Source organism: Ovis canadensis, chromosome 4 (assembly GCF_042477335.2).
Source record: "Ovis canadensis isolate MfBH-ARS-UI-01 breed Bighorn chromosome 4, ARS-UI_OviCan_v2, whole genome shotgun sequence".
Classification (NCBI taxonomy): Eukaryota; Metazoa; Chordata; class Mammalia; order Artiodactyla; family Bovidae; genus Ovis; species Ovis canadensis.
This window is the reverse complement of record NC_091248.1, coordinates 45,233,253-45,246,639: the sequence shown is the minus strand read 5'-3', so window position 1 is coordinate 45,246,639 and position 13,387 is coordinate 45,233,253. Positions and strand designations below refer to the sequence as shown.

The 13,387-nt window shown below is 42.7% G+C and overlaps 1 protein-coding gene across 2 annotated transcripts in view; it reads right to left on the bottom strand.

Annotated features, from left to right (window-relative positions):
* DNAH11 (dynein axonemal heavy chain 11) overlaps positions 1–13,387 on the bottom strand; it is a 357,148-nt gene that overhangs the window by 24,482 nt on the left and 319,279 nt on the right. For both annotated transcript variants that reach the window (XM_069587639.1, XM_069587640.1), the window contains 3 exons: positions 12,668–12,816; positions 11,684–11,811; positions 5,057–5,284 (listed from right to left, as the gene is read on the bottom strand). In XM_069587639.1, the coding sequence (XP_069443740.1) occupies positions 5,057–5,284; positions 11,684–11,811; positions 12,668–12,816 (505 nt within the window). The remainder of the gene's footprint in view (positions 1–5,056; positions 5,285–11,683; positions 11,812–12,667; positions 12,817–13,387) is intronic.

Sequence of the window (13,387 nt, the reverse complement as noted above, 5' to 3'; positions counted from 1 at the left end):
GTCACTTCCCAGCCTCTCCTGAAGCTGGATGTGCCACATGCCAAGGTCTTTTCCAACAGAATTTGAGCAGAAGTGATGTGTGCAACTTTCATATCACTTCTTAAAAGGAAATTGCTTGCTCTGCTTGTCATTCTTCCCCCTTCCTGTGATCTAGAAACGACACTGATTGGATGACTTGGAAGCCATGAGTTAGGTATATGGCAGAGGCACCAACCAGCTTGGGTGTGTGGTTGATTTCTCAGACCAGAGATGCCACTTATGTGCAACAGAAATTAAGTTGGACCATAAAGAAGGCTGAGCGCTGAAGAATTGATACTTTTGAACTGTGGTGTTGGAGAAGACTCTTGAGAATCCCCTGAACCGCAAGGAGATCAAATCAGCCAATCCTAAAGGAAATCAGTCCTGAATATTCATTAGAAGGACTGATGCTGAAGCTCCAATACTTTAGCCACCTGATGCAAAGAGTCTACTCATTGGAAAAGACCCTGATGCTGGGAAAGATTGAAGGCAGGAGGAGAAAGGGACGACAGAGGACGAGATGGTTGGATGGCATCACTGACTCAATGGACTGAGACTGAACAAACTGTGGGAGATGGTGAAGGACAGGGAAGCCTGGCGCGTTACAGTCCATGGGGTCAGAAAGAGTCAGACACGACTGAGCGACTGAACAGCAACAAGAAATTATCTTCTTTGAGTCACTGTAATTCTGTATTGCCCCTTGACTAATACAGACTAATACAACTAATGTAACCACCACCATGACAACTGGTTTTCTTCCAATGAACTGGAAATAAAATTCATTGTTGGGATGATAGACTAGTATATAGAAGAGTGGAAAACATATGCCCTGTATAGTAGATGTGTAAGATATTTTTTGAAAATGCAGAGGGAAACCTGGCATGCTACACTGATACGGTTCTGGCCCCCAAAGCCATTCAGTTAAAAGGTGAAAAATAGTTGTCTGTGGCTTAAAGGTAGTACTGAGCCATTCTTAGTTCTGTGAGGCAAATGAGGAAAAGTTGAAGACTATCCCTTCAGCTGATGTTGGGCAGCAGAGGATGATGAGGCCATATCAGCACCTTCTATCCTTTAAAATGGTCAGATTACACACAGTCTAGACATTTAAATGGATCAGACAATGTGGGCATCTACAAAATCTTTTTAGCCTGTTCTGGGTGGGAGTTCAGATCTGGCCTCCTAGGGCCTTTCAGTAAAAGTCTAAACCCAGCCTAAATTTGTTCTCTTGGTCCAGGACTAGAAGAGTTTTTTAGTTCCTTTCCGTATTGCTTTCATCAGAATCCTGGGTTATCACCAAATACAGTTCTAGAATTGCCCAGGCCACAGACAGTACAGGCCCAACTAAATCACTAGGTCATTTCTAGGATATCTGTGGGACTTGAAAGTATATGACCATTACAAATAATTTTTCCACTATACATCAAGTAAAAGGCAAGCTTGTGAAAGGAGAGAAATCATATAATTGGAATTAATGTTGACAGTAAAGAATCTGCCTGCCAATGAAGGAGACGTAGGAAATATGGGTTTGATCCCTGAGCTGGGAAGATCCTCTGGAGAAAGAAATGGCAACTCACTCCAATATTCTTGTCTGGGAAATCCCATGGACAGAGCACCCTGGCAGGCTACAGTCTATGGGGTTGCAAAGAGTTGGATATGACTGAGTGACTAACATTTTCAATGTTGAAGGATATAAAAATTCATTGCTTTTAAAAGTAAGAAATTTCTAGACCAAATAGAAGTGACATGATTTTACTTAAGGAATATCTAACTACTCACCTAACTCCTCCATGAATTACATATAGTCCCCAGAAAACCCAAAGTACTATAGTCAGTACATTATTTCCATCTCTACTCCATACGGAGAAGGAAATGGCAACCCACTCCAGTACCCTTGCCTGGAAAATCCCATGGACAGAGAAGCCTGGTAGGCTATAGTCCATGGGGTCGCAAAGAGTTGGACACAACTGAGCGACTTCACTTTTCACTTATACTCTATATAGCCTAGTTTTAGCCTCAGTGCTAAAGAAAATCACAAGTCAATGCCCAATTCACTATGCTCTGATAACATAAATGATGTCAGGAGAAAATATGAATTGGGCTTAAGTACAAGTCTACCTAAGATTCCACATTCCAGGACAAGTGATCAAGTGTTCACATCAGGAAATACACAAGTGACATTGTAAAGAGAGACAGGCACTCACACATAAGTATGCACACAGATACCAATTTAATATGCACAATTACCAATTATTTGATTCTACTGCAAATCTTACAGAAAAAGAAATTTACATTTTTACTTTAAAAATCTGGTTATCTGCAGATGAAAGGAGCTCAAGCATTTATGACATCTCCAACAGGCAGTGCTATTGAGCCAGAAGAGGAGGAAGTAGGTGGCATCCTAAAGATATGGTTCTTTACATATATACATGTAAATAATCATCACTCGGTAATTATACTTACATATTCTAGAATGTTCAAGGTAGTAAAGGACCAATACTAAATGAACTTTGTTCACTATGAGTACACATGTCAAGATTTGAGGATATATTCTGATTTGGGGAGAAGATTAAGAATACAGATTATATTTGATTTGAAAATCAAAGCATATAAAACATAACTATCCAAAAAGAACAGTTAATGTGTTTAGATTCCTTGGGTGCCTTTCTCATCTAAGGACACCCAGGCAACAGGAGCCACTAGGACTCATTCAGCTCACCCAAAGGGGAACCTAGGTAGAGGGTGGTTAGCATCCTCTGTCACAAGCTTTAGCAGATAGGATGACAGCCACAACATACACATCCAGGACGGTACGCTTCGGAGAGGAGGTGTCTATGATGGACACCACTAACTGCCAGCCCTAAAGTGCCTTCATGCTGACTTTTAGCTGTCCAAGATAGATTTACTTTTCCCGCCTCTCTTGCAGCTAGGTAATGCAGTGTGAATAAGTCTGACCAATGAGTTGAAAGAAGTAGTGTGTACTATCTCGAAGAATGCATATTTACAAGAAAACAAACACGTTCCCTTCATCATCTTCTCTGTCCCTTCTTTCATCCTACTTTCGGGAACACAGATATGGGAACTGCCTCTCTCACTGCCACCTGGGACCAAGGCAAGCCCATCCTAGAAACATGGTAAGCACGCTGGGCTGATGGCAACTCTGTGGTGACACAGAGGCGCTCTGGATGACCTGGCTCCCGAATCCTCATGTGATACAAATACCTTTTATAACCTTGTTTAGGCCACTGTTGTTTTGTACTTCCTTCATAAATAGCCAGCCATAATTCTAACTGATAAACAATGCTAGGAATCTATACACAGATAGCCAGGGAGCACTGGCTGCTGCTGCTGCTGCTGCTGCTAAGTCGCTTCAGTCGTGTCCAACTCTGTGCGACCCCAGAGATGGCAGCCCACCAGGCTCCCCTTGTCCCTGGGATTCTCCAGGCAAGAACGCTGGAGTGGGTTGCCATTTCCTTCTCCACAGACTACTACCCTTTAAATATATAATCTGAACAAAAACTACATTTTTTCTAACATGACAACAATTCAGCATTTCATAAAAACCTCTTTAAAAAGTTTTAGATATTGTTTAGAATATTTATTTGGGTGGTTTTGGGTAGATTTGATGCAAAGTTTATTTAGTGAATCACATTGATTATCTTTGCTTTCACTACTTATGCCTATATTTAGTCTTAATACTTCAGAGGAGCCTTTCCAGTAGATAAGAAATATTGTCCCTTAAAGTTCTTAAAAGTCTCTCCAATAAATGAAATCTTCAGTTAATATAAGTGGTTTTTCAAGGAGCAGTCAAAAGAACTGATACTTTCACAAATAGAACATGCTGTTCTCACTGGAGAAGGAATTCAGGCACAGGCTCTGGGGATCTGAACATTCCTGTGACTGGATGCAACAATGTACATTTCCCTGGGGAGAGGGTCTGTAGTTTTACCTGATTATCAGAGTGGTGCTTACCAAAAAAAAAAAAAAAAAGCTGAAGGGCAACTGGACTGCAGCCTATATGTTCATGAAATGCTTACTTTTACAAACAAAGACAGCTGTTCTGGGGAGTTGGATAAATCCTATTTGAATATGTCAAACTACTCCTTTGTCTCTTACTTTGGGAAAAAGCTCAGGAATGTCATAAATGGCAGGAATTATGACATAAGTCAAGGGATAATAAGACACATGCCTGCCTTAGTTCACACAAAAGGATAATTCAAATATGTAGCAGATTCAACAAGAGTTTCTGAGTGCCTTTTGTTTATATAGCCCATCATGTAAAGAGGCTACAAACTACTCAATTATTGGATTAGGCAATTAACTGTATTCTTCAAAACTATATTCTTAGGTGGCCAATTATTTCAATGCCTTTAAATGTTCATTTGGGTATTGGTCCAGAGGGTACTAGATAAAAAGTTAATAAGCATGTAGGCATATTTTCAGAGTGTAATACTGTTTCTAACAGGAGGCTGAATACTTATCACCAAATTATATGTGTTTTCTCTTTAGGGCTTATTCTACTTCTCCTAATAAGAATGTTTTTTACTGAGGATTTCCAAGAAATTAGAGGAAGGAATGGGAGCTCACAGAAATAGCAACAAGGAAACTGACGGACTTGATTATAGCAGAGACAGATGTGGTCATCTGAACAAAGAGACTAATGGTAATAGAATTATCATTTATAAACGTATGAATTTGTTTTATTTTGAAAGGAGGTGAAAATGTAAATTTGAAGGCAGTATGGATATAATCTAAAAATAAGGGCTTTAAATTTACTGATATCAAAATCATACCTAAGAATATTAAACATTATACCAAAACTCGCTATGTCATCGTCGTCATCATCCTTCTCAACAACATCAATAAGAGCAATGGCTTTTCCTCTTTCTGTGGTTAGAAATACTAGTCTGCCATGCTTGTTTTCAATAAGCAAGTTTCTCAAAAAGGCACATGACTATTCATTCTCTTTATATATATGGCTGTGGTCTTAGGTCTCACAGTCTTGTGAGAAGACCCTGGCTTTGGGCTTGTGCTTTCTTACCTGATCAAAGTTGTAGAGAGCAGCATGCAAATTGGCCAGCATTCCTGTGGGGGGCTCGTTAGTGATCTTGATGGAATCTTCCAGAAGCCCCTGAGGGATGACATGCTCGCTGGGTGTAGGTGCAGACTCAGCACTCATGACAACCCGGTAATCTCGGTGGCTTCCCCGGCTGAGTCTTTCAAGCAGTTTCTCCAAGGTTCTCAGCCACTTGGCTACCAAATGGACATTCTGCAAAAGAGCACGGTTTATGACTGCTGTGAAATACTGAAGTACGTTACTTAAATTACAAATTACAACATTTTCCTTTACAGAAATGTCTTGAAAACACAGAGAACCATGATTTAAAGTTTCCTTTATTAACACGTTAGGGGGAAGAAAAGACCACAGCAGAACTGAGCACTGAACACATTAAGTGCTCCAAATCACTACAGGTTGTCTTTGTAAACCAAAATCTCCTTCCAACACACACACCCACTTTTAACACCCACCAATCACTTCTGAGATAGAGGTCTTGATACTTTGCTTTGTTACAGTTCAAACTCAAAAACTGAGACTAATCTGGGTTAGTTTGACCAAGTGTAAGCACTAAGGGCCAGAAATACACCTGATCAGCCACTTTATTATTACTGATGGAAATCTCCTCCACTCCAACTCCTACTCATTGGTGTATGAACTCTAACATGGAAATGAGGGATGAAAGACCAGCTGAGAAAGCAAGCAATCACTCTTTGTTAAGATGCGTTGTGTGTTCCTAACATTATTTAACTTAAACCCCAGGGCTGTCAGAAATCGGATAAGAAACAAATGTCACCACCATCACTCTTTGATTTTCAGTTTTACAATTTACAAATAGGCTCCTTCCATTCTAAACACTCACCATTTCGGCTTGGTTGTTGGTGCTGAGAGATGTATAAAGATATCTCACATAATCTCTGGCTTTGGAGAAGTCCTTGCTATAGTGACTGAAAACATCGTCCCCAGGAATACATCATTATTTCCAACAAAGAAACACATTTACAATTATAATGGCTAAAGAAATAGAATAATGGCAAACAGGGAAGGGAATGGAGGCATCTGTTTTGCAGGCAGCTCTGTTGCAGGAAGCAGCTCTCTGCAGGATACCCTCCTGTCTTGTCACATTAGCAAAGCTATATCGTAGCTAACCTTGACCTAGGTGCCCCCATGTTCTACTCATCTCTGGTCCTAGCACACCTCTCACATCTTTTGGTCACACAATGCCGTACCTAACCTGTTGATTCTTCCCTTAGATTAAAGAAGCAGAAATGGAGAGTAAGTAATTAACAGATGACTAGATCTTTTCCCCATCCTCCCATTTAGTAATCAGGTGAGCAGACTGTGTGAACAATAACATCTGAAGAATGATCACAAGGTGCTAACAAGCCTGCGTGCAGTGGTGGTGGTGGTTCAGTAGCTAAGTGGTGTCCAACTCTTGCGACCCCATGGGCTGTAGCCTGCCAGGCTCCTCTGTCCATGGGATTCTCCAGGCAAGAATACTGGACTGGGTTGCCATTTCCTTCTCCAGGGGATCTTCCTGACCCAGAAAGTGAACCCGGGTCTCCTGCATTGCAGGCAGATTCTCTACTGACTGAGCTTTGAGGGAAGCTTACAAAGGGGGATGGCAATAGATCTGACCCTCCTACCTCAATGATGAAATGAGATTACTTTTTCCTTTCCCTTTAAAACCTTTCATCGCTGAGCTGAACCTTTGGAGTTGGTTCTGGGAGCTGAGTCTGCCTTCTCCCCAGATTGCCAGATTTCTGAATCTGGAAATCTTTCTGTTCCCACCAGCACTTGCCTCTCCAGTATTGGCTTTTGGAGCAGCAAGTGGCCAAATCGGAATTTGATAACAGGAACAGTAATGTAGATATCTTTATTCAAAACAGTCTTGTTGTAAAAATACCTACGCCAATCCAGTGGTTGACGTTATTAGGCTTTCTCCCCTGGGAGAATACTGAACAATGAAAGGTGTTAAGGCCTGAATCATGTCCATTGAAGTCAATATATTGAGTCCTAACCCTCAGTAAAAAAGCGAGAGAGTTCTGGAAAAAACATCTTTTTCTGCTTTATTGACTATGCCAAAGCCTTTGACTGTGTGGATCACAATAAACTGTGGAAAATTCTGAAACAGATAGGAATACCAGACCACCAGACCTACCTCTTGAGAAATCTGTTTGCAGGTCAGGAAGCAACAGTTAGAACTGGAAATGGAACAACAGACTGGTTCCAAATAGGAAAAGGAGTACGTCAAGGCTATATATTGTCACCCTGCTTATTTTACTTATATGCAGAGTACATCATGACAAACGCTGGGCTGGAAGAAGCACAAGCTGGGATCAAGACTGCCAGTAGAAATTTCAATAACCTCAGATATGCAGATGACACCACCCTTATGGCAGAAAGTGAAGAGGAACTAAAAAGCCTCTTGATGAAAGTGAAAGTGGAGAGTGAAAAAGTTGGCTTAAAGCTCAACATTCAGAAAACAATGATCACGGCCTCTGGTCCCATCACTTCATGGCAAATAGATGGGGAAACAGTGGAAATAGTGGCTGACTTTATTTTCAGGGGCTCCAAAATCACTGCAGATGGTGATTGTAGCCATGAAATTAAAAGACGCTTACTCCTTGGAAGGAGAGTTATGACCAACCTAGACAGCATATTAAAAAGCAGAAACATTACTTTGTCAACAAAGGCCTGTCTAGTCAAGGCTATGGTTTTTCCAGTGGTCGTGTATGGATGTGAGAGCTGGACTGTGAAGAAGGCTGAGCACCGAAGAACTGATGCTTTTGAACTGTGGTGTTGGAGAAGACTCTTGAGAGCCCCTTGGACTGCAAGGAGATCCAACCAGTCCGTCCTAAAGGAGATCAAGTCCTGGGTGTTCATTGGAAGGATTGATGTTGAAGCTGAAACTCCAATACTTTGGCCACCTGATGTGAAGAGCTGACTCATTTGAAAAGACCCTGATGCTGGGAAATATTGAGGGCAGGAGGAGAAGAGGAAGACAGAGGATGAGATGGCTGGATGGCATCACCGACTCAATGGACATGGGTTTGGGTAGGCTCCGGGAGTTGGTGATGGACAGGGAGGCCTGGCGTGCTGCAGTTCATGGGGTTACAAAGAGTCGGACACGACTGAGCGACTGAACTAAACTGAGCCCTCAGCTCCTCAGAATGCAGCTATATTTGGAACAGGTTCTTAAAAGAGGAAATTAAGGCTAAATGCAGTCATTAAAGAGTAGAGTATGCCAACCCACTGCAGTATTGTTGCCTGGGGAATCCCCATGGACAGAGGAGCCTGGCAGGCAACAGTCCATGGGTTTTCAAGAAGACGGACACGACTGAGCAACTAAGCACAGCAGACATTAAAGTGGACCTTAATCCAACATGACTGGTGTCCTTATAAGAAGAAGAGATTAGATAGATAGACAGACACACATAGAAGGAAGACCATGTCAAGAAACAGGGAGACCTCAGTTAAAACCAACTCTGCTGACACCTTCATCTCAGACTTCTAGCCCCTAGATCAATAAGAAATTAAACTTCTGTTGCTCAAATGATCCAATCCATGATACTCTGGTATGGTAACCCTAGAAAACGTCTACAGTAGGTAAGGGCTAAGTTTTCTCCCTTACTTGCTACTAGATGATAAGGAAAGTGCTTCTCACATCTAACTGTGCCCTCATACAAGTAAGCAGGAGCAAAATCTATAATAAAATCTGTTTTGCCTGCTCAAATGTGTTCTAATTCTCTACTTCAAGGAATATGACAATGCCTTGCTTGGAAAGTTTATGTGAAACAAATGTAAAAATATCCCTAGGTGGTGACTTTGGAGTCAGGGAACAGAAAAATCTCCAAGCACACCAATCACTGTATACAGTCACACTTTGGAATCCAGCCTGGGGACCATTCTTGAGGATACCAGCTTTGAGACTGGCTAGATACCTGTGGCCATTTGTCCAAGGGCAGCAGTTTGTGCAACATTTTTAGTCAATACACATATCTTGAAAATGACCCACTTTGCCCATGAAAAATGGTTTTTAATTCCATTATTTTAATTCACAGATCATCTGGTGTGCATGAGATAAAGACAGAGCCAGCCTGCTACCTTAGTTATAGTTTTCTGTGGAGTGTGGGTTTTCTGACAAAACCCTAGCTGCCTAAATATCCCGAGGGGGGCTATTTCTGATCGTAGTAATTAACTATGGTGGAGTCTGTATAAGAACTTATTAATATTTGCATACGTTTCCTTTGCCCACACCAACAAAACTGAATGTAAGATCCAATTAATATAACAAGTTCTGATTATGCTGGTCTTGTCATGCTTCGAAGTCCTGCTCTTCTTTTAACTGCCAATCAAAGGGATACTATAAATCTTTGGGAACTGCAGAGTGTGGTGAAAAATAGCAAAAAAGTTACATTCTAAGTTTCTGGCTTATCACTAGGAACAAAAGTCTAGAATAGATATCCAAAAGGAGACCCTTCACAAAGTGCAGTCTTTCAAGGCTTTTTTTTTTTTTTTTAATGGGAAAACTTACTACTTGCATTTTTTTGGGGGGGAAGGGGACAACTGGTAGCTCAGCACAGACATAAAACTGACAGAAACATTTTACTTTGAGTACTGTCTTCTCTTAGGAGATAGCTGCATCCCTCCCAGTTTCATGCCAGTCTGAGCCTCTGGATGTGAGAATTTGGAAAGAACTCTTTCTTCTGTGGGAAGACCCCAGGGTCCACACAACTGTCCAAGCAACAACTGCTAGTTTTAGAAAAACAAAACCTCCACTGTGAGCCATTTGACTCTGTGAGGCTCAGAAGGGGACACGTCATCCCAAGTCCCCATAATGAAGATTCATGGTTTAAGCAGTAGGTTTTACTCTCCCAGAAGGTTATATTCTGTGTGGATAATGGGCAGCATCTTTGTGAATCCAATTTTATTTTAAGCATAAATAGAAACAGCATCAGCCCCAGACACTGGAGACATTAGGGAAGGCCAGCGTCCTGACCACATGAGGTGGCAGTGTGGACTAGCTGAAAACACATCGTCCGCTGCCAAACAGGCCCTGTCCTTTTCCCACTGCGTGGCCCTGAGGCTCTCCAGACTACTCGGAGGCTCAATTTTCTTATCTTTACAATGGGATGGCCATACCTCCCCTTGCAGCTTTGCTGTGATGATTAGCAATAATGTATCCCAGGAATGAATTGCCTAATAGAGAGTCTGGCATATAAAAGAGAACCTTTGTGCTCCAAATCAAAAGCCTCTTTCCAGATCCCCCAAGACAGCTGGCATGCCCTGCTGTATGGAGTCTGCTTGGCCCCTAGGTGCCGCCTGAAGCTGGAATGGCCTCCATGGGTTCTTAGGTTCTTGCTGGTGCAAACTAAAAAATGCTGCTTGCCATCTCTTTCTATAAGGATGACATCATCAGCCACTGCAAGCACTGGCATTCAGCGCAACCTGAAAAGTGCTCAGGGTGGAGGTTGGGAATAAGGCACTCTATACTCCGGGAAAATCTGGTAGAACAGACCTTCACAGTTAGATATTTTCAGGAGAAAATGACTTATGAATCTATTTCTTGTATCTTTTTATACCTAGAAAATCACTAAAATCATTAGCAGAGATATCTGCTCCTTGTGACTAGCAGCAACCCTCTACTGAGACGTGCGCTTGGTTGCCAAGACCACATACACACTGGCCTCTCCCCGCTACGTCTCTGGTGTAGTTTCTCAGAGCTGAGAGTCTGTCTCCCGGGCTACAGTCCTCAGTGGAGTCCCCAAATAAAACTGAACTCATACCTCCTCTGTGTGGTTTGTTTTCAGTTGACACCAGAATCCCGAGTCATAGAAACCCCTCCAGAGAACACTGACTGGCAGACTCAGAGCCATACATCTAAGCCCTGGAAAAGATAAGGGGCTAGTCCTCAATCCTTTAATTTACAAAGAGGATGCTACACAATAACCTAGGGGCAGAGTCAGAGTCATAGGAGATAACGAGAAATGAAAAAATGCTCTGTCGACTTTAAAGCTATATGCAAATGAGGGATGTCATGACAACACTGTTGGTACTCTGTCTGTCTGTCTGTCTGTCCTCCAGCCCTACTGGGTGTTTCAGATACATGTGCATAAAGAGAACAATGGGCTCCCTCTAGTATTTTAAATTTTAGGATTTCCCTGGTGGTCTAGTGGATAAGAATCTGCCTGCCGATGTGGGGGACATGGATTTGATTCCTGGTTTGGGAAGACGTCATATGCTGCAGGACAACTAAGCCCGTGTACCTAGAGCCCATTCTCCATAACAAGAGAAGCCACCACAGCTAGAGAGCAGGCCCCGCTCAGCACAACTAGAGGAAGCCCCATGTGGCAGTGAAGGCCCACTGCAGTCATGGATAAATAATTTTACATTTAAACCACAATGGCTAGAAAATCCCTCGAGAGATGGTATGTATTCTTGTCAGCAGAGCTCCTTGTCACCTTGGAGGTATGTCTGCTGCTGAGGGAACCCCCAGGACTCTGCAGATGGCAATGTGTTATGTGAAAGGCTCATGCCCACTGGGCAGGGTGGCTCTGCACTGCCCATCGTGCTCATTCCCCATGCTGCCCCTGAAAACGTGATACTCACTTGGAGTATGACCCAGTGTCCTTCTCTGGAAGCCTTCTCCAGGGCCGTTTCTGCCACCATCTCCTGCCCTTGTCCTAAAGACACGTTGTGGAATTTTCCCGAGTCGATGGTAAACCCCAGTCTTTTGCCTGCGGGAGGGCATGACACAGCAAGCGGAAGAGTGAACCAAGGCGGGTGAGAAAGGCCCCGTGTTCTGTTACCTGACGACCACCCGTGGCAACCGCTATTGCCTCTTCGGTCGCTTTCCTAAAGAATCCAAACTAAACCTCTGTTGTTTCAACAGCATCATTTAAAGCTTTCAGTGTCAATGGCAGCCTCCTCGCAAGCATTAGCAAAGCCTATGGAAATTAGTTCCTCTGGTTTTATCATAATAAAGCTTTTGACATTTTGATAGGTGGCAAGCATTGTTATTAAGCTTTAGAAACTCTTACAGGAGTAGCAAAACACTGTCCTCATAAAAAGGAGCAACATGTGGTAGGTATCACATCATTTTTTTGACCGGATCAGCTCATTTGGTAAAATGCAGGAGGCTCTCACCTTGCGAGGCCGTGCTGGAATCCGGCACAGTCAGGTCATAGCTCTATTAACCCGGCGTTCTCCATGCAGACCGTGGGGAATAGTCATCGAAAACACAAAGCGACAGTGCCTAGCACAGTCGAATAGACTTGCTCTAATGACCATTATTTAGTCACAGGGGGCACAAGATTACAAGCGCATGGAGAAAATTGCCCTCTGGCCCTCATCTAGTCAAAAGGTAGAAAATTGTACAAAAGAAACCTGCATTATGCCAACCAGAGGAATGCTCCATTTAAACATTTCTTCTGACTACAGTGTTATTAACCTTACATTTTCCATAGATTCAATCTCCAACAGATGAGAAAGGGAAAAAAAAAAAACCCAACTGAGATAACTGTGAGCTGAAAGGAAGGTTGGGTTGGCACTGGGTAAGAGTCAGGGCTGGATGGCCACCTCCTGGCCACTCACCCAGTATCTCCAGGTCTTTGAGGGCATCTACTCCTGGAGAGAGGATGAAGAATATGGGGGTGGCGGGGCTGCTCTCCTCAAATGCTTTAACCAAGTCCAATCTGGTCCTCTCTACATACTTGGCACCCAGTTTTTCCTCCACGAAATTCCTGTAAAAAAAATAATGCCAAAGACAGGATCAGTGTTTTTGACCCTGAAAAGTGTCACAACTTGAATCAGCTTAAACTGCAGACACAGGAAGGCAGCCAGCCTTGTTTAGAACATATGATGTCTTGTAATAATGGCAGTATGAATCTGACTAGATCTATGCAGTCTCAGTGAAATCTCACTGCTTTAGAAGCGATGAAAATCAGAGGCCTACATTCTTTTTGGGGGGCTACTGAGACCCCCCTGAGTATCATCAGCTGCCTGCATGTGGCTTTGTGTCCCCCCAAACCCCCTGCCAGACCCCCCATTACTTATGAACAGTTCATTAGATTTGCCACCATGCAATTTTCCAGCCTGTTGGGCTTCTCATGAATATACAAATGCTTTTTGGGGTGTTTCTAACACAGGGAAGCTCAATTAAGCAGGGATTATTTGCCAGCAGCAGATTTAGCAGAAAGTAAGTACTGCTAAGCAGAATTAACTTGTAAAGTAGGGTGCGACAGAGGCTTCTGCAAAGGGAAAATTGGCTGAAAAGACAAAGCAAAGGAAAAAACCTGCGGCAAGTGAATACTA